Source organism: Lemur catta, chromosome 16 (genome assembly GCF_020740605.2).
Source record: "Lemur catta isolate mLemCat1 chromosome 16, mLemCat1.pri, whole genome shotgun sequence".
In the NCBI taxonomy this organism is placed as follows: domain Eukaryota; kingdom Metazoa; phylum Chordata; class Mammalia; order Primates; family Lemuridae; genus Lemur; species Lemur catta.
The window spans coordinates 14,357,021-14,376,650 of record NC_059143.1 but is presented as its reverse complement, the minus strand read 5'-3'; the positions used below and the strand labels follow the sequence as shown (position 1 = coordinate 14,376,650).

The 19,630-nt window shown below is 34.8% G+C and overlaps 1 protein-coding gene across 1 annotated transcript in view; it reads left to right on the top strand.

Moving 5' to 3' along the window:
* ROCK1 (Rho associated coiled-coil containing protein kinase 1) overlaps positions 1–19,630 on the top strand; it is a 139,307-nt gene that overhangs the window by 50,742 nt on the left and 68,935 nt on the right. The window contains exons 3-9 of the mRNA XM_045527986.1: positions 6,570–6,670; positions 7,231–7,368; positions 10,211–10,386; positions 11,178–11,262; positions 12,809–12,953; positions 13,259–13,397; positions 17,668–17,759. Of these exons, the coding sequence (XP_045383942.1) occupies positions 6,570–6,670; positions 7,231–7,368; positions 10,211–10,386; positions 11,178–11,262; positions 12,809–12,953; positions 13,259–13,397; positions 17,668–17,759 (876 nt within the window). The remainder of the gene's footprint in view (positions 1–6,569; positions 6,671–7,230; positions 7,369–10,210; positions 10,387–11,177; positions 11,263–12,808; positions 12,954–13,258; positions 13,398–17,667; positions 17,760–19,630) is intronic.

Below are 19,630 nucleotides of genomic sequence, written 5' to 3'. Positions count from 1 at the left end.
GATAGAGCAAGTCCCTGTCTCTTTAAAAAAAAAAAAAAAGTAAGTGTAGATAGAGAAGAAAACACCATCAAGTACTGAACCTTCGGATGCTCCGATGTTGAGAAATATGAGAGAAGAGGAGGAACTAGCAAAGGCAACTAAGAAATAACTATTGAAGTTGAGAAAAAATAAAACACCTCAGTATTGTTGAAAGAATGTGGTGTCTCGGAAGTCAAGTAAAGAATGTATACCAGGAGAGAGTGATCAAACTATGTCAAAGCTGCTGATATGTCAAGATGAAGACTGAGAATTGGTCATGGATTTAGCAACATGGTGCTTATTTGTGACTTTTACAAGTAGTTTTTATAGAAAGGTATGGACCAAAGCCCACCTGAAATGGGTTTAAGAGCAAATGGGGGGAAATATGTCGGAACAAAGAGTATAGAGAATTTTTGAGGAATTTTGCTGCAGTGGGGAGTTGAGTAATGGGGCAATAGCTAGTGAGAGAAATGGGATCAAAAGATTTTTTTGTTTAAGATGGGAAAGAAAACAGCATGATGGGATCCAGTTAGGCAAGGGAAAACTTAGTGATATAGGAGAAAGAGGGAAGAATTACAAGAGCAGCAGTATCCTTGAAATACAGTAATGAAAAAGGATGACATCTAGTACACAGGTGGAGGGAATGACTTAAGAGTATTCTCCTATAAGAAAAGGTGAAAAGACCAAATATATGAATGCACATGCTGGAAGTTGAGTGTATATGTGATATAAGTCAGTGGCAGTTTTCTTCTGATTATTTCATTTCTTTCAGTGTAATAACCAAAAAGATCATTAGCTGCAAATGAGGATCAGTGTGGGAGGTATGAGAAGAGAGAAGAAAATGTAAAATATGATCTTCAAGAGAGTGGGAGAGTGAATAGGCTAGAAATATATGATTGCCAAGTAGAATTAAGGGCGAGGTTGATGTTTGTGATTATGAATTTAAAATAGGGTTAATGCGATTTTATGTATTTATTCAGGGATATTCAGTTGCATGGGTGCTGGATTTAACTAGCATTGTGGTTTTGTCAAACTCAAGTGAAGCAGAAGAGAGCTCAAGGCATTTAAGATACAGGCAAGGGAGTGATTGTAATAATTGACAGTATAATTTAAACTGAGTAGTTAGGAAAGAGAGGCTATCGGTGCAATGAGGGACAGTATGAATGTGGTAGGATCAATGGATTGGAGGTCCTGGTGGGGTTGGGGATTGATTGTTGGAGTTAAGCTATTAGAGAGACTAAGCAGGAAGGCTAAGGGAGTACTTACAGGGTATAAGGTTTGAAATTGAAATTATGGGAAGATTATAATAACTGGTAATAACAAGGTCTAGTATGTGACCGTGGAAATGAGTGGCCGAGATAAGGTGGAGGACAAGATCATTGAAGGAGAGAAGTATAGGTATGGAGAGGCTGGGGTATTGGAAATATTATCTTTGTGTATATTAAAATTATTAAGAATTAAGACCGGGCGCGGTGGCTCACGCCTGTAATCCTAGCACTCTGGGAGGCTGAGGCGGGTGGATCACTCGAGGTCAGGAGTTTGAGACCAGCCTGAGCGAGACCCTGTCTCTACTAAAAATAGAAAGAAATTATCTGGCCAACTAAAAAATATATATAAAAAAAATTAGCTGGGCATGGTGGCACATGCCTGTAGTCCCAGCTACTCGGGAGGCTGAGGCAGTAGGATCGCTTAAGCCCAGGAGTTTGAGGTTGCTGTGAGCTAGGCTGACGCCACGGCACTCACTCTAGCCGGGCAACAAGAGCGAGACTTTGCCTCAAAAGAATTAAGACAGGAGAACATTGGAGAGAAGTTCATTAAACCAGGAACTAAAATTGTCTAGCTGTGAGATGTGGTAACTTGAGGGTCAGTAGATTATAGCAACAACAAGAGGTAGTGGGAGATATAACCTAATACAGTGAAAATCAAAGCTGACAGATGTACGTGTGTGGATGTGGAGATGGCAGTGGAGTTTACCCCTATCCCACTTTCAGGGCCAGTAGTCTAAGGCCTATGGGAGACCAGGCCACCACTTGAGTGCTGCAGGCAAAGCAGTGTCTTCAGAGGGGAGCTGGGTTTTATTAGAGCAGGAGTTGGCAAACTATAGCCCACAGGCCAATTCTGACCCCACTACCTGTTTCTGTATGGCTTTATGAGCTAAGAATAGTTTTTATATTTTTTTAATGATTAAAAAAAAGTCAAAATAAAAATAATACGTCGTGTGAAATTATATGACATACAGATTGCAACACCATAAAGTTTTATTGGGACATTGCCACACTTTTAAAAATGTATTGTCTATGGCTGCCTTTTGTGCCGCAACAGCTGAGTTGAGTAGCTGCAATAGAGATCATACCTGCTCTTGTTTCACACTGCTGCTCAGCACAGTATAGATCACAGTGATGCAGTTACAGCTCGACAGTTTTGAGCGCCATGTGTATCACCATAACACATTTATTTTTTAAATTATCAGTGCATACCCATTGTGTCAAAATGAGAGAAGAAATGTATATTTCAAATGTCCTTTTGAGGCACAGTGGAATGTGGGTTATTTTATGAAGTTAGATGGCACAGCATTGCTTTTGTTAGCATTGACAGTATAGCTATACTAAAAGAGTACAGTATACGTTGGACATTACCAGACCAAGCATTCATCATAGTCTTCCCAACTCACAGTATAGCAACAGTTGTAAAAATAGAAAATTTAAAATGGAATATCTCATCCCAGTAGAATTTCTCCACAAAAATAAAGGAAAACGAGGCTGCGATATTCTGTAAGTTTATGAGTGGCTTATTTGTTAGCCAAGCAGAGAAAGCTGGTCACTGGTGGCATGTGATTGCAGCAGCCAAACAAATGTGTAGAGATAAAAACTTGCTTAAGACTATTAGCCTTTGGGCAACAACCACTGCTCGAAGAATTGAGGACATTGGGAGCAACATCAGCAGTCAATTATAAAACAAGACAATATTGAGTTGTTTTCCTTGATTCTTGTTTATTTGTGAAATCAATGCAGTTTGAAGTGACTAAAGAGTTAGCTTGTGTATAGTCTTTCCTGAGTCTCTTACAGACTCGGGAAAGCTTGGCCTTATTTTCTTTAGAATGTGTATCGTAGCATGAAATTAACGTATTTTTGTATTTAGTTATTATTTCTCTTCCCTGTAGAATATGATCTCCATAAGACCAGAGATCCTGTTTGTCCCCAATTTTCAGAATATTGTCTGTCACATAATGGGTTCCAAATGGATATTTGTTTTAAATATGTCATCCTTGATTCTGATTTCTTCCTTACATATGGTCACTCAACAAGTTTTTTTTTGTTTTTTAAGTTTTTCCCCCCAAAATTTGTCCTTTCCTCTCCTTTTTTCTTAGTGCCTCTAGGAAATGATTTTGGAAAACAGCTATCACTCATCTTCCTGTCCTTAATGCTTATTGCTTTTATTATTTATGTCCTGTCTTGGAGTTTTGACATTAATTGGGATTATAAAATATTTATATTTACAATTAATTTTAATTGTAAATCTGAGCATATTGTGGTTATGAAAAATGAAACAATGAGTAACCATTGCATAACCATGTCTTAGAATGCCCTATACTGCCTAAATGTGTATAAGAGGTCCCAGAGATTGTTCAGATTTGAAGGAGGAGTAGGAAATTACTTTACGGGATGAGGAAGGAATTGACTAATCTGGGATTGTCACCAATTATGTCATAAAACACAGAACTGAGGTTAGGAAGGCCATATGCCAAATAAAGGAAGTGGAACTGTTATTATGGATATTCTTGACTGTCCCAGAGATTCCAGTTAAGAACCAGTCCACATTTCCAATATATGGAGTATGGAGATCTGGTAATATCCAATCATCTAAGATAGATTTGAGAACATCTAGTGTGTGTATCATTTTCTTTCTTGGTTTTTTGTTTGTTTGTTTTGTTTTGTTTTGAGAAAGGGTCTCACTCTGTCACTCAGGCTAGTGTGCAGTGGCCCGATCATAGCTCACTGCAGCCTCAAACTGCTGGGCTCAAGCAATCTTCCTGCCTCAGCCTCCTGAGTAACTGGGACTACAGGTGTGTACCAAGCCACTCAGCTAATTTTTGTTATTTTTTGTAGAGATGGGAGTCTTGCGGTGTTTCTCAGTCTGATCTTGAATTCCTGGCCTCAAGCAGTCCTCCCATTTTGACCTTCCAAAGTGCTAGGATTACAGGCATGAACCACCACGCCTGACCATATTCATTATTTTCTATCTCAAAGGAGCCATAAGCCTATGAAGATCAGGCTATAATAGTATACCCAAGGAGTGGATTTGCTCCATTACTACTTTACAATAAATAAGCTTCAGCTTTAAGATCCTAATATTAGGGTGGATATGAATAAATATTCCTGTGTGTTTAGGAAACTAAACTAAAGTCTACTGGTTAAACTTTTTACTGTTAAGTTCTTGGTTAGTTCTAGATTGGACCCTTGGTGAGATGAGCTAGGAAAACTAGAGACATAGAAACTCTGAATTTGACTGAAAGCGTAAAACAAGAGGCACTTAACACTTACTGGTGTGTAAACCTATATTAGGGCAAGCTAAATCCAAAGCGGCAGAACACAGAAAGATCTTTTGGGTTTCACATGACTTGTCTGCAGTCTTCCTCAAGGTTTTACAGCCTATTTATGACTCTAAACTTCGTATAACTAGAGCTAAGGATCCTTTCTAAGCCCCACAAGCTATTATAACAACACATTATCCCGGTTCAGACTTTCTTATCTCTCATCTAGAATATTACAGTACTCTTAAAATTTTCCCCACTTCCAGTCTTGCCCATGTTGAATTCATCATTTACATGTTCCCCACAGTAGTTTAGCTAAAATGTAAGTTTGACTGTGTTGTTTTATCTGCCTTAATTTCTTTTCATAGCTTCCTGCCCATAGCAGTAGTTTTCAAATTGTGCTTCTCAGGGACTGTATCATGGAAGACCATAAAGTAGATGAGGCTCTAGCCCCTCTCCGACACCTTTGGCACCACCCCTTCCTCCCTTAAGAGCAGAGCAGTTTCTTTGATCTATTTTACGCATTGAGCTACTTTAAACTTTCATGTGAAAAGATTTTTGATAAATAATAATTTATACTTCTGGGCTGCAGGTGAAGTTCAAGCTCCTTAACTAGTTTGGGGCTCTCCAGCCTCTTTCACCAATCTTTACTACAAACCTGATACTCCAGCAGTACAGAACCTTTTGTATATAGTTCCACTGTGCTTTATGTTGTCCATTTATTTGCCTGTAATGTTTTTTCTTTCATTCTCTCTCTGGCTAACTGCTACTCTTCATGTTAGACTTTTTCAGGTGTTATCATACCCAGAAAGCCTTTCTAGCCATCTCCCACCTAGGCAGGCTTGGGTTAGGTGTCCTCCTTAGTACTCCAAAAACTCTGTGCTTATCTCCCTTATTACATTTTTTTAAATTATTTTTTTCACTGTTTGTTTTTGTTTGATTTCCTAGAGTTTGAACTACTTAAGAGCAGAAACAATGTTGTAAAGTTATCTTTATATGTATCTCCAGTGATTACTGTATAGCTTGATGTGTGGTAGACACAAATATTTGTGCAGCGAATTAATTTATTATTGTCTATATCTCTGGTGCATCTTGCAGTGAATATGTAACTAAAGTTAAATGTACTTTTGTTATCCCTTGTGGAAATTTGCTCTCTGTTGCATGTGTTTATTGGTCACAAATGTACACAAACACTGGAGTTTAAATGTACGTTTTTAAAAAGAGAGACAAGAATGTTAATGCAGCTTTCATTAGGAACTAGAACTTAAGTTTAATAGCTGTTCTGTATTTTATGCAACTCTGAAATGTGAAGCTTTTCCATGTAATCTCATGCCAATGTTGACCCATGTGGATTAAAATAGCCCTATTTTAATCTATGACCAAATTAGGAATTAGAATATCTATCCAGTGGGGATTTTTAAATTACTGTAGTTTGTAGCTTGACAGGTTTATATAAATAATTGCAGTGATTTTCACTGTGCATTTTAAAATCTAGGTTCAAATAGAGAAATATAATGATAAAAATACTAAAGGATTGCCAGTTGGAAAATTTACTGTGATTCTTTAGCATATTTGCCTTTGATATCTTAAATTAATTAGATCTTTTTAAAAGGTTCATCAAAACTGATGGGATAAAAAGAAAATTTTATTCTATTAATCTAAAGTATCTACCATGTTTCCTAATTTCAGATTTGATGTGTACTTAAAATATCAGGAAAACTAATTAGCTAATTATTCTCAGTTTTTGTTTATAGTCTAATATTTGTTTTTAAAGTATTCTGTTAAGTCAGATTTTAATAAAAGCTTTTATTAGCTATAGTGAAATCATTCCAGAATTTACTTTTAAAAAATTCTCAGCACATTGAACATTTCTCTATTTTATAACTTCAGGTTTCACTATATATCAGATAATCCTTAATGAAGTTTTTTGTTGTGTTTCTCAAGAACTTGAATGTAAAATAAGTAGTGTTAGTTATAATGCTTTAGTGATTTAAAATTATAAACTTTTCTTTTCATACAGATAAAGACACAATAAATAAAATTAGAGATTTACGAATGAAAGCTGAAGATTATGAAGTAGTGAAGGTGATTGGTAGAGGTGCATTTGGAGAAGTTCAATTGGTAGGTTATTTTAATGAGATTTAAAAAGAAGAACTTTATTAAATTAAAAAAAATCTACTTGTGTGTTTTACATGTTATTTGGGAAAGTGTTGTTTTTATAGAATTCTTACTTTAAATTAATTGCTCTAGACATTCTTGCCTAAGTGTATGAAAGCCTAGGGTCAAATCCAGCAATAGTGGGAAGTGTTTTCCCCAGGCATTCATGGGAAGTCTCAAGCATCAGAAAAGAAATCTTTACTCCTAATATTAGACTTTGTAAAATGCTGTGGAATAGTAGGCTTTATAAAGAGGAAGCAGCATACCTAGCAGAGTGGAGGGGGGAAGTATGCTATCATATAGGGAATAAAAAGGTTTTTTTCTAATGTTACTTATTTCTAGTAATTAAAGCCTTGACAGTAGCTAATTGGAACAATTTAACAGAAGATAAGAAATAAAAATAACTAAAGCAATAATGTTAAATTATTTAACAAGTGTTAGAATCATTTAGTAAATTGTTCTGTGAAACATTGAGCTGTAAATGTTAACAAAAGGTTCATTATTTTCCATTTTCAATTTTAAAGGTAAGGCATAAATCCACCAGGAAGGTATATGCTATGAAGCTTCTTAGCAAATTTGAAATGATTAAGAGATCTGATTCTGCTTTTTTCTGGGAAGAAAGAGACATCATGGCTTTTGCTAACAGTCCTTGGGTTGTTCAGGTATGATTTTGCTGCTATTTCATTATTGCTGTATTAGTTTGTAACTAAGTATATCTGAGAAGCTTTAGTTTTTGTTTTTGAGTAGTAATAGAGAATTTATTGGCAATTACAAAATTGCCTAATATATCATTATTTTTAAAATCATAAAATTTAATTTTATTGAATCATCTCTAGAAAGAAAGTCCAAAGCAAAATAATTGTGTTTCTGTAGAATTTAAATATAGAAAATGTAATTTAAATATAGAATTTACAATTCTATATTTTAAATACAGAAGATATAGAAAATTTAAATAATCAACTTTGATTTGCGGGAAGACATATTATACTTTTACCTTTAAATAGATACTTTTATTTTTATTAAAATGTTAAGTTTTTTCTAAACATGAGATTCTGTTACTTGTCTATTCATCTATTTGTCTCTCTTGTTTTGTGGAGAGGAAGGAGTGGAGGAAATGAAGGGAAAGTGAGAAGAGATTGAGTTAAGCTAGGTCTTCAAATAATACTATGTTGGCTTTAGGTTTTCAGTAGAAAGAAAAATACACTGAAAGTCAGTAGCTGTAGGTCCTAGTCTTGATTGTTATGGGCCTATCTATGAAGCTGTGGCCAAGTTATTTAACATCTGTGGGTCACAGTTTGCTCACTCATAAATGTGAAAGTTGTCTTTGATTGATTATTTTCAATTGTGGAGGTACCTTGGGCGAAGTCACGGGGTCAAGCAGCATTTTTGGTAGATTATATTAATAATTCTGGGTTTTCTACCTCTGCTTTAGCAAGAGCAGCTCCATGTTTTTATCTGTCTTATATATTGGGGTCCTGAATGTAAGATTTCATATAGGGGAAGTAAACTTGACTAGATCATTTCTAATTTTCTAACATGTATTTTGTGATTTATTTATTTATATTATATAATGAAGACTATTCTAAAGAAGCATACTAGTAATTGGAATAAAAAGGATATGGAAAATGTTGAAGATTTATGTATTAACACTTTTTAGACTTGAAATGTTTGCTCTGTTTTTATCAACTGTGTACATCAGGGTTTCTCAGGTTTGGTGTTACTAACATTTGGGGCTAGATAATTCTTTGTTGTCAAGGGGATCCTATGCATAATTCCAGTTACTGTTATGCTTATTTAGGATGTTTGGTAGCATTCCTGGCCTCTACCCAGGAGATGCTATTAGCAACTTTCCCTACTCCGCCACAAACCAGTTCTAACAACCAAAAGTGTGTTCAGATGTCGTTCAATGTCCTTTGGTAGGGGTAGCGGTCCGGGAACAGTATCACCTCTGGTTAACAACCACTGATAATATGAATGTGCAGTGTTAAATAGTTAAAAGATATATGACATAATTGTTACTTTCAGGTAACATTTACAATTTAGGTACTCAGAGCTTTGTTTCTCTGGATACATTGTCTATTAATAGGGTAAACTGCCACCAAATTAACGATGTTTTTTTAATTATGGAACCCAAATGACAAATTGTCCACTTTAATCTGGGATAGTCGTGAAATGCTGCTTAGTTTCTTATCCTTCCCCCTTCCCTCAAAATATATTTTTTAAATTTAAAGTAACTAAGTCTGTAACTAAAATTATTAAACACTATTGAAAAAATGGAACTTGAAGATTTTAAGACAAGCAATAGATTCATTTTCTCTAGGGCTTAATTTAATTTTAAACATCTTGTATTTACTTAAAATGTTCCTTTGTAAATTTTCTCTTGTTTTTACTTCAGTCTTGGTCACATAATATATTCATGCCTGAGATTCTTGCCAATTTCATATTAGTGGATTTCACCCTTCCTACTTGGACTCTAGCCACTGCCCTCTTCCTGCTTCCTTGTTAGCTGTTACTGCTCCTCCTCCCAGCCGCTGTCATTTATTGAGCATCTATTGCTTTAAGTGCTTTCTGTATTGGAGAATCTTCAACAACCCTGAAAGATAGTTAATTCCTGTTAGATACACCTCCACATTGTAGATTAATTCATGATTTTTTTCTTTAAACATTTATTAAGCACTTGCTAACTGCCAGGCATCTGTATGCTTGACTGATTAGCAGGTATGAAAGTTAAACAAGGTATAGTCCCTTACACTCTTCTAGAAACGATTATAGTCACAGGGACATGGAGAGGTTAAGCAAATTGCCAAAATCACACAGCTAATAAGGAACAACTGAAAATTTATCATAGACTGCTTGAGAATTGTGGTGTTGATGTAAATTTAAGAGTAGACTCCACTAATGCACAAGTTAAATCAGAAGTACAATATTTTGGCTGGGTGGTGTGGTGGCTCACACCTGTAATCCTCATGAGTTCGAGATCAGCCTGAGCAAGAGCCAGACTCTGTCTCTACAAAAAATAGAAAAATTAGCCGGGTGTGGTGGCATGCGCCTGTAATCCCAGCTACTCAGGAGGCTGAGGCAGGAGGATCACTTGAGCCCAGCAGTTTTAGGTTGCAATGTGGTATGATGATGCCACTGCACTCTAGCCTGGATGACAAAGTGAGACCCTGTATCAGTAAAGCAAAAACAAAAAACCAATATGTTCTTTATTGCAGATGTTACAATTAAAAAAAAAATTCTCAGTGTAAAAAAATCAAATAGTATAAAAAGATGAAGAAAAACACATCCTCATCTAACTCTTCAGAATAACCAGCTTAAGGTTCTTTTGCATATATAAGTGTCTCTATGGCATTTGTGTTTGCCTTTTTTTAAAAAAATGTACTTAATACTACTGTTCTGCAATTTGATTATTTTGCTTAAATCTTATTAGTATTTTTGCCACTTTTTAAATGAATCAGTTTTATTTAATCTTAATGAATTTGTTTGTTTTTTGTATTTGTATAGCTTTTTTATGCATTCCAAGATGATCGTTATCTCTATATGGTGATGGAATACATGCCTGGTGGAGATCTTGTAAACTTAATGAGCAACTATGATGTACCCGAAAAATGGGCACGATTCTATACTGCAGAAGTAGTTCTTGCATTGGATGCAATTCATTCCATGGGTTTTATTCATAGGTAAAAATAAAAATGCTTTAAATTGTCTCATTTGTTGAAGGGAGCAGCTGAAAATAACTTTATTTGATTAACATTTCCCACTCTAAATGTACCCATTTTCCTCCCCTATGACATGGTATCATTTTAGAATTTAAAACTTTGAAGTTCATAGTTTTAGCATTTCAGTTTAATGTTGATATAAATGTATTCTTTAATATTGCTTATCAGATTATATATATTTTATATGGTATTCTGAAAAGTAAAGGTTGTAAGATAGTTTTCTAAGATATGTGCCAGAGTGTTAAAACTTTGATTCTAATTTTCCATATACAGATTACTTTGCTTTTAATTAGTGGGTAAGTCATATTTATTCACTAGAATAGTTTCATTTGTTCTGCACATACTGCTTAAATCCTACATGCAGTTGCTGTGCCTGCGTGTCAGGGATCAAACTGAAAGTGACTTTGACCATGTCCTGGGGTTATTTATATACTTATCTATCTTATATGTTTCAATTACCTTTTATGTCTGAGGGTTATATATTTGATGGTTATTCTCTCTCAAATGATTTGATTTTCCCTCTGGAAGAATCAAACTCTACTTAAAAGGAAATATATATGTCTTCTTCTGAGGCATTAACATACAAAAGAGTTTCCTTGACGAAATTGAATTTATAGATACAGAGAGAGAGCATGTATAGATGAATGGCGGCCATATCTAGATGGGGTGAGAATACATAAAATAACTGATTCATAATCTTCATAGTGTCTGATCTGTTTCAGAAATACTCTACTGTTTTTTTTTCCCCTTAGAGATGTGAAGCCTGATAACATGCTGCTGGATAAATCTGGACATTTGAAGTTAGCAGATTTTGGTACTTGTATGAAGATGAATAAGGTTAATTAATTAGATTCAAATTTAGTTTTTGTTAATTCAAGATAAATGCTTCTCTAGAAATGCTGTAAGAATTTACTAACCATATCTGGACTTGTCCAGAATTGATGTGACCTTATTTGTTGAACTAGATGCCATGGTTTCAATGTTGTATTAGTAACTTGTTAGTGATTTATTTTTTCCTCTCTATTTAGGGTAAATGTGGATTGCCAGATTTACTAAATCCTTCATAACAACTCTGTAATATATACTACTGGTAACTAGGAATGGAATTAGCTTAAATGTCACTAAATACTTACGCCACTGTTAAAATTAGACTTTCATAAAAATTGGATGAAAATTTCAGTAACGTGTGTGTGTTTTTTAGTGTTTTACTTACCTTCTGTTAACATGTAAATGATTTTACTGCTTGTTTTAGGATTCAATCTTAAAAGATACCCGTCCTTACTATTTATATAATAACTTATATACACAGCTGAAGGAGCAAGTATGTTGCTTTATGTTCAGTTGAAACAGTTTATATTCTTTGAAACTTATCACAGAACAATAGTGAGGAAGCTGTATTTATTATTTTAAAAGGAAATTTGTTGATTAGAAGGAAGTACTGCATGAGAACTTTTGTGTGAACATTTAATTATAATTCTGTTACATTAATACCAGCTAAAATAGGTAACAAGTAAATATTTTGGAGGGGGAGGAGGTGGTTTAAAATGCATTATCAGATCGGCACAGTGGTTGTAATCCCAGTACTTTGGGAGGCCAGGGTGGGGGGATTGCTTGAGGCTAGGAGTTTGAGACCAGCCTGAGCAACATAGTAAGACCCCGTCTCTACAAAAAAAAGTTAGCCGGGCATGGTGGTACATGCCTGTTGTCCCAGCTACTCGGGAGGCTGAGGTGGGAGGATCACTTGAACCCAGGAGTTTGAAGCTGTGGTGAGCCATTATCATGCTACTACACTCCAACCTGGGCAACGGAGCAAGACCCTGTCTCTAAATTTAAAAAATAAAATAGTTATCAGACAGATATTCAGTGTGAACACTAGTATGTTCTTTTCCCATACATGTTTCCCCATTTTATGTTTTGTACAGTTAACTTTTGTATGTTTTCTTCACAAACAGCTATTTTAGTAAAAGATGAAGTCAACATTTATATTAATAAGTTATAAAATGCCCCATCCTATCAGCCCCTCAATCTATTTGCCTTGGCTTATGTACTGGTTTTCTGCAGTTAAAATGAGATCATAATATTGACACAACTGGGGGAATAATAAATGGTGGCAATATGTCTTTCTAGTGACCGTTATTACAAAATAAAAGTCACTGATCCTCATTATATAGTATATATGTATATATTATGAATATATTGTATAATAGTATGTATATATGATTAAGCTGTGTTAGCTTTTGTCAAGTTTCCATTAAGGTTTGATATGATGTGATATTTATAGCCCAAAGATTTGAAGTTCTACAGATTATATTAAGAAGAAAGAAATTTTAAATAATTGAGACTTTATATCCTAATTCAGAACTTGACCTGCCACTCTTTTTAGGAAGGTATGGTACGATGTGATACAGCAGTTGGAACACCTGATTATATTTCCCCAGAAGTATTAAAATCCCAAGGTGGTGATGGTTATTATGGAAGAGAATGTGACTGGTGGTCAGTTGGGGTATTTTTATATGAAATGCTTGTAGGTGAGTAAAGGAGGATTTTATTTCTCTAATATAGTTGTTCTCAAAACTCACTAGTTGGCTTCTTCTAATATAATGCTTATTACATTAAGCAATGTTGATTTTTTAGGCAATAAACATGATTTAAACCTGCTTTGTATGTATTTTTAAAAGCTTTTTAGAGGCTTAGAGCAACTTTGTGATGTGTTCTTTTTTTATGTTAAGTGTATGTTTTTAGTTTAACACATACTTAATCTTTGACTTTCTTTGAAACAGCTTTTTTTCAAATGCATTTTATTTTGCTTTTGTTTTCCCTATCAAATTTTCAGGTGATACACCTTTTTATGCAGATTCTCTGGTTGGGACTTACAGTAAGATTATGAACCATAAAAATTCACTTACCTTCCCTGATGATAATGACATATCAAAAGAAGCAAAAAATCTTATTTGTGCCTTCCTTACTGACAGGTAAATAATTTTAACATTGAATTTCTGTTAATTCTAAGAACTTCTCATCTTGTCATTCAGTTTTTAAGGTCCATATCTGAGCTACATGTGAATTACTAGAATGTAATAATTCCAGAAATCATTCATGACAGTTAAACCTGATATAATTTTGTGTTATTCTGGATGTCTTTTCTGGATCTTGACTTGCTTATTATACCAAAGAAATTGGGACAAATATATAGTCCTGGCTGATGGTCAAACCAGATAATTTTTTTCTTTTGTTGTTAAATTTTTAACCTGGCTAATTATAAAAATGATAATATATTTCATGAAGTCTAAAAATTTTTTTTTTTTTTTTTTAAGACAGAGTCTTGCTCTGTTGCCTGGGCTAAAGTGCCGTGGCGTCAAGCTCACAGCAACCTCAAACTCCTGGGTTTAAGCAATCCTTCTGCCTCAGCCTCCCGAGTAGCTGGGACTACAGGCATGTGTCACCATGCCTGGCTAATTTTTTTCTATATATGTATTTTTAGCTGTCCAGATCATTTCTTTCTATTTTTAGTAGAGACGGGGTCTTGCTCTTGCTCAGGCTGGTCTTGAACTCCTGAGCTCAAATGATCTGCCCGCCTCGGCTTCCCAGAGTGCTAGGAGTACAGGTGTGAGCCACTGCGCCCGGCCTAAAAAATTTTTTTAATATGTTAACATCTCTGAAATCAGAGTGCATCTCACAATCAATGGTATGTATTAATTTAATGGAGAGCTTTTTTTCCTTAGTGATACAAAAATGATGATACATCTTCTAATTTATGCAATTTTAGATTTGATGATATACAGTGTATATTTGTTAAAATAAATAGTATAAAGCTATAAGAAAGTATGTATTTCCCACTTCCTTTCTTCTAGACATAGTCATTGGTGTTATATCTTCCAGATTCAGCAAGCATTTTTATAAATGTATGTACATGTATATATTTTTGAAATAAAAAATGGCATATTATGTATACCCTTGTGGTTTACTTTTGAAATTTAAAAACTGAACTAGTGAATTTGTAAGAGTATATTTAATGTTTATGATTATATATTGTTTAATTAGTACTTTTAAATATGTTTCAATTTGAGATTCACTTTAATTAAAATTAACTTTATCTTCCTTCATTATATCGTTTAGAGCTTGCAAGGAAGTATAATTTTTCAAACTTTCCCATTTTAATATACAGAGCTGTACTATGCTGTGTATTAGTGCTAGGAATATAGAAGTCAGTAAGATACACAGCCCCTTTTCTGAAGGACCTCATAGCTCTTTGGGGCAACTGGAGAAGCAAATCAGATATTTGTAGTACAGAAAACCATTTAGGTTATTAAGTATGGAATGTCCAATTTCCTCAAGTACTAAGTTTGACAGTTGATACCACTGACATTTCACTTTGACACATCTCATTTTTTTTTTTTTATTGTGAAAGTACATCCTCATTCTTTCAAGCACACATTTTGGCTTGTGATTATCTTTCACATTTTTTTTTTGAGCAAGTTTTGTGAAAACATGGTCAAAAATTCATGTTATTTTTGAATATGAGTTCTGTTATGGAACCAATGCAGTGCAGACAGCTTAAGATATCAATGAAGTGTTTGGGAAGGATGTGGATAATGAATGCACAGGACATCGATGATTTGAGAAGTTCTGTTCCAGTGATTTTCATTTGAAAATGAGCCATGTGGGTGACCTGAAACCAAGGTGGATAATCATGAGCTGAAAGCTATAGTGGAAGCAAATTCATCTCAACCTATGTGTGAATTAGCAGCAAGGTTTGACGTTACTATTCCAACAATTTTGGAGCATTGGAAACAAATGGGCAAGGTAAAGAAGCTGGATAGATGGGTTCTGCATGAATTAAACAAGCATCAAAAGAGAAATTGTTCAAAACTTGCCTTTCTTTGCTGTCACGACATAAAGGTGAACCAGTTCTGCACATATTGTCATGTGTGGTGAGAAATGGATTCTTTTTGACAATCACAGGTCGGCACAATGGTTGGATAAAGATGAAGTGCCAAAACAGTCCAAAACCAAAGATTCATTAAAAAAAGCTAACGGTATCTGTTTGGTGGTCCAGCACTTGTATTATCCACTACAGCTTCATGAAATCTAGTCAGTCGATTACAGTGGATGTCTGCTGTTGAGCTTAAGAATTGTTGATTTATAGAAGTGTCTCTCATATTTTTAGAGACAGATATAATTTTAGACGTCAAGCAAGGCTTTGCCTTAAAGGAAAATGTAAACGTGTTAGTTCACATATCAAAAGCTGCCTCGCCTCAGGAGGGCGTCTCAATGGTCAGTAGCAGCTACATTCCAAGGCGAGGCTACAGTCTGGGTCTATGGTTCTCACCTGTTTTAAAAGACAAAGCAGGTCTTGCCTAGAGCCACGGGATGCCAGAGCTGATCAACAAAGACAGGCCTCTAGAGATGAAAGCTGATCATAAGATATGGGGCCCAGATGGAACCGTGTGGTTAAAGTAAATAACATAAGGCACAGCTCATGTTGACTTCTAAAATCTCTGTTCTAATACACAGTAACCAGAGCCACGATGTCTCTGTTTTTGCTAAAGTAATAGCCTTATCATAAAACTTAGAAGTTTGCCCTAAGAAGATTTTATAACTCATTGTTCACCTAGATAGAGTTAGTTAAAGGATCTGTAGTAGCCTTTTAGAAGACTTTTGACCCTAAACCAAAAAACCTGTCATTATGTAAATTCTGTTGCCCTTGGCAACCAAGAACCTGTATCTGCCCTATAAGTACCTATATAAAACTTCAGTCTTTGTTACATTTCTGCAAGAAGAGATGTGACCATCCAGGCACCCTCCTTTGTCTATCTTCATAAATCTTTATAAACTATATCTTTGGTTCTGTGTATTATTTTTATTTCTGTTTCCTACTATTTTTTCATCCTTTGCGACGATCCCTGCCTGAGGGACCCGAACCTCTTGCGGAAAACATAGCTAACTCCCTGCAGTCTGCTGTAACCATTTGGACAAAATGATGAGGATGTTTGCAATTAAGCAGCCGAGATTGGTCAATAGAGACAGGCCAATCTTCTTGCAAGAACACATGTCACAAAAACAACGCTGCTTAACAACAAACTTACAGAAGCTGGACTTGGAAACTCTCTGTCATCCACTGTATTCACCAGACCTTGTCCCAGCTGACTACCACATCTTCCAGGCTTTGGACCACTTCTTGCAAAGAAAAATACTCAGTTCTCAAAAAGCTATGGAAAATGCCTTTTGTGATTTCATCGCCACTTGCTCTCCAGGCTTCTTTGCTGCTGGCATTAGCAAGCTACTCTTAAGATGGCTAAACTGTGTCAATAGTTTGGGTACATACTTTGATTAATTGTACTGCTTCTTGTTTGAGATATAATAAACTAAACTTTTGGTTTAAAATTGGACATTTCATATTTAATGACCTAATAATTACCATGAGATAAGTACTGTGTGTCAGACAACCATGGAGAGGTTTTCTAATCCAGTCTGGGAAAGTTCATGAAAGCTTCTTAGTGAAAGTATCACCTGTCTAAACCAACTTATCTTTTTACTTACAAAAATAATTTAGAATTCAGAGTATTCTCATTATTTATAAACACTGCTAGTGAATAAAAGGAAAGTTCCTCTTTCCAATTCAGCTAAAGTCACATTTTTAAAAACTTTATCTCTGTGCTCACCAAAAAGAGGCCCATGATCAGTAACTTGTCCAGAGAAAGCTCTGAATTTTGTAGCAATGTCAAGAATTAGTTGTCACTGGTTTTTGATTGGTCAGAAATATTTAATAGATTATAAAATGGAAATTTAAAATGTAAAATGTGTTTTTGGAGTTTCTGGTAACATCTGGTGTTGCTACCAAAGTAAAATTATTAATTGGGAAAAAAAAAGAAGTATAACTTTACCACTGTGAAAAAAAAAACAGTCAAGAAAATACTTTGTACTTTATTCATTATGCTTGTAAAGCAAGGTGATGATTCATATGGATTTTCGTTGTTAATAGAAAAGTCATGGCATATCAACAGATCTATGGTTTTATATATTTTTTCTTTAGTATTCTTTAAAAAAATTCTTTAATGTTCTCTTCAACTTATTTTCTATTTGAGCTGAAAATAATGCTAACAACAAATATAATTTCAAGGTGACTTAGAACTGTATTTGTCATCCTGTACAGATTTAGCATTCTGCTTGCAAATAAACCTTGGACAAGTTATAATAAAATCTTAAATGATTAATTACTTTTCTCCTTCTCTTTCTATTCAGAGAAGTGAGATTAGGGAGAAATGGAGTAGAAGAAATCAAACGACATCTCTTCTTCAAAAATGACCAATGGGCTTGGGAAACACTTCGAGACAGTAAGTTATTTTTTCTTGCACATTATAGTGAATATTTGAAAGTAGTTGTGGTAAATAGTCTGTTGAAATTACCTTGCTAAATATTTGTGTATATCTGATGAAAATCGGAAGCACACAGATACTGAATGGGAATTGTCCTAACTTAGTTAAAGAGAGACTATTTGATAATATTGGGAAAATGTACTGCTGCTACTGTTATATCCCAATCAAGATACCAAGATGGGCCGGGCATGGTGGCTCACATCTGAAATTTTAGTGCTCTGAGAGGACGAGGCAGGAGGATTGCTTAAGGCCAGGAGTTCAAGACTAGGCTGACCAAGAACGAGACCTTGTTTCTACTAAAAAAATAGAAAAATCAGCCAGGCGTGGTGGCGCAAGCCTATAATCCCTGCTTCTCAGGAGGCTGAGGAGGGAGGATCACTTGAAACCAGGAGTTTGAGATTGCAGTGAGCTGTGACGACACCACTGCGCTCTATCTAGCTTGGAAGTCAGAGCAAGACCCTGTCTAAAAAAAAAAAAGATATCAAGATGAAATATAAATGTAATGGATTTAGGCTTAGCAGTCATAATTTGATTTTTGATCTTTGTTGAATTGCTTTTTTTTGAGACTTTAGTTATCTCATTATTGAGGAGTCAATAAATAATGAGTAATGAAATTAAAATTTTTGTTGTGAAAAGAGGTTATTATGTTGTTTTTATTAAAACCTAAAATATGAAGAGCTTCTATTATTAATAAATGCCAAAATTCAATTTAATTCTATTTGTGAGGATATAGGAAATTGTAGTATACAATTCCATCAGGCTTTTGGAACATACAATTCAGAAATAAAAATAGTATGTAAGATACTGTAAGGTACTGTAAATTTGCAGTCAGTTTAGAACACTAATTTTTTTAAAAAAATTAAAATTACAAGATGATTCATAGAAAACCTTGTACAACATAGCTGAATCAAAATTATAATAGCACCAAAGATCCCCATCATCTTTGTGGACTTAGGAGATAAGAAATTCATCTTTTCCTCCTCGAAGTCTCGGGAATTTTTTCCCTGTTAAATTGACAGAAAAAGAATAATGTATACCAGCCCCTAATTTGCTGCCATAGCAATAGCAATGAACAGTAATAATGGAAATGAACTCAGCTGTGAAGTTAGAAACTGTTATAAATTAGTTATTTGTCTTAAGGACTGACTATCTAGTTGATAGTGACGGACATTTCTTTTGTGAAAGAAAAAGTCTTATTAATTCTGGTGAAATAGATTATGTAGATTTGCTAGAATTGGTGAAGCATTCTAGTTATCAAATATTTTAAAAGAACAGTTATATTGCCTTCAAGTACAGTACATACATTGTGCTAAGCTATAAATTGTCTAAGAAGGGAAAGGGGATAATAAATTCTTCTGGAAATTAAGAAATTATACCACAACAAAGAATGTCATTGAATGACCAACTGTCTGACGAGCAGCTTGATCTTGGGAGAATTTATTAACAGTTATATACTAGGAAATAAGGAACTTCTTCCTCTTCAGAAGTAAATGTGACATGATTATTGTCTTCATGCTGCAAGAGAAATTATTGTAAGACAAAGAGATGAACAGGGAGTGAGACAAATGCTTACATGGTTAATTAGCTGGGCGCGGTGGAGTGCGCCTGTAGACTCAGCTACTCAGGAGGCTGAGGCAGGAGGATTGCTTGAGCCTAGGAGTTTGAGGTTGCTGTGAGCTAGGCTGACGCCACGGCACTCTAGCCTGGCAACAGAGTGATACTCTGTGTCAAAAAAAAAAAAAAAGGTTACGTGGAAAAGCTTTGTGTTTTTATTCAAGGTACATTCTTAGTAAAGTTTAAGAAGGCTGAAAACATACAAATATGATTAT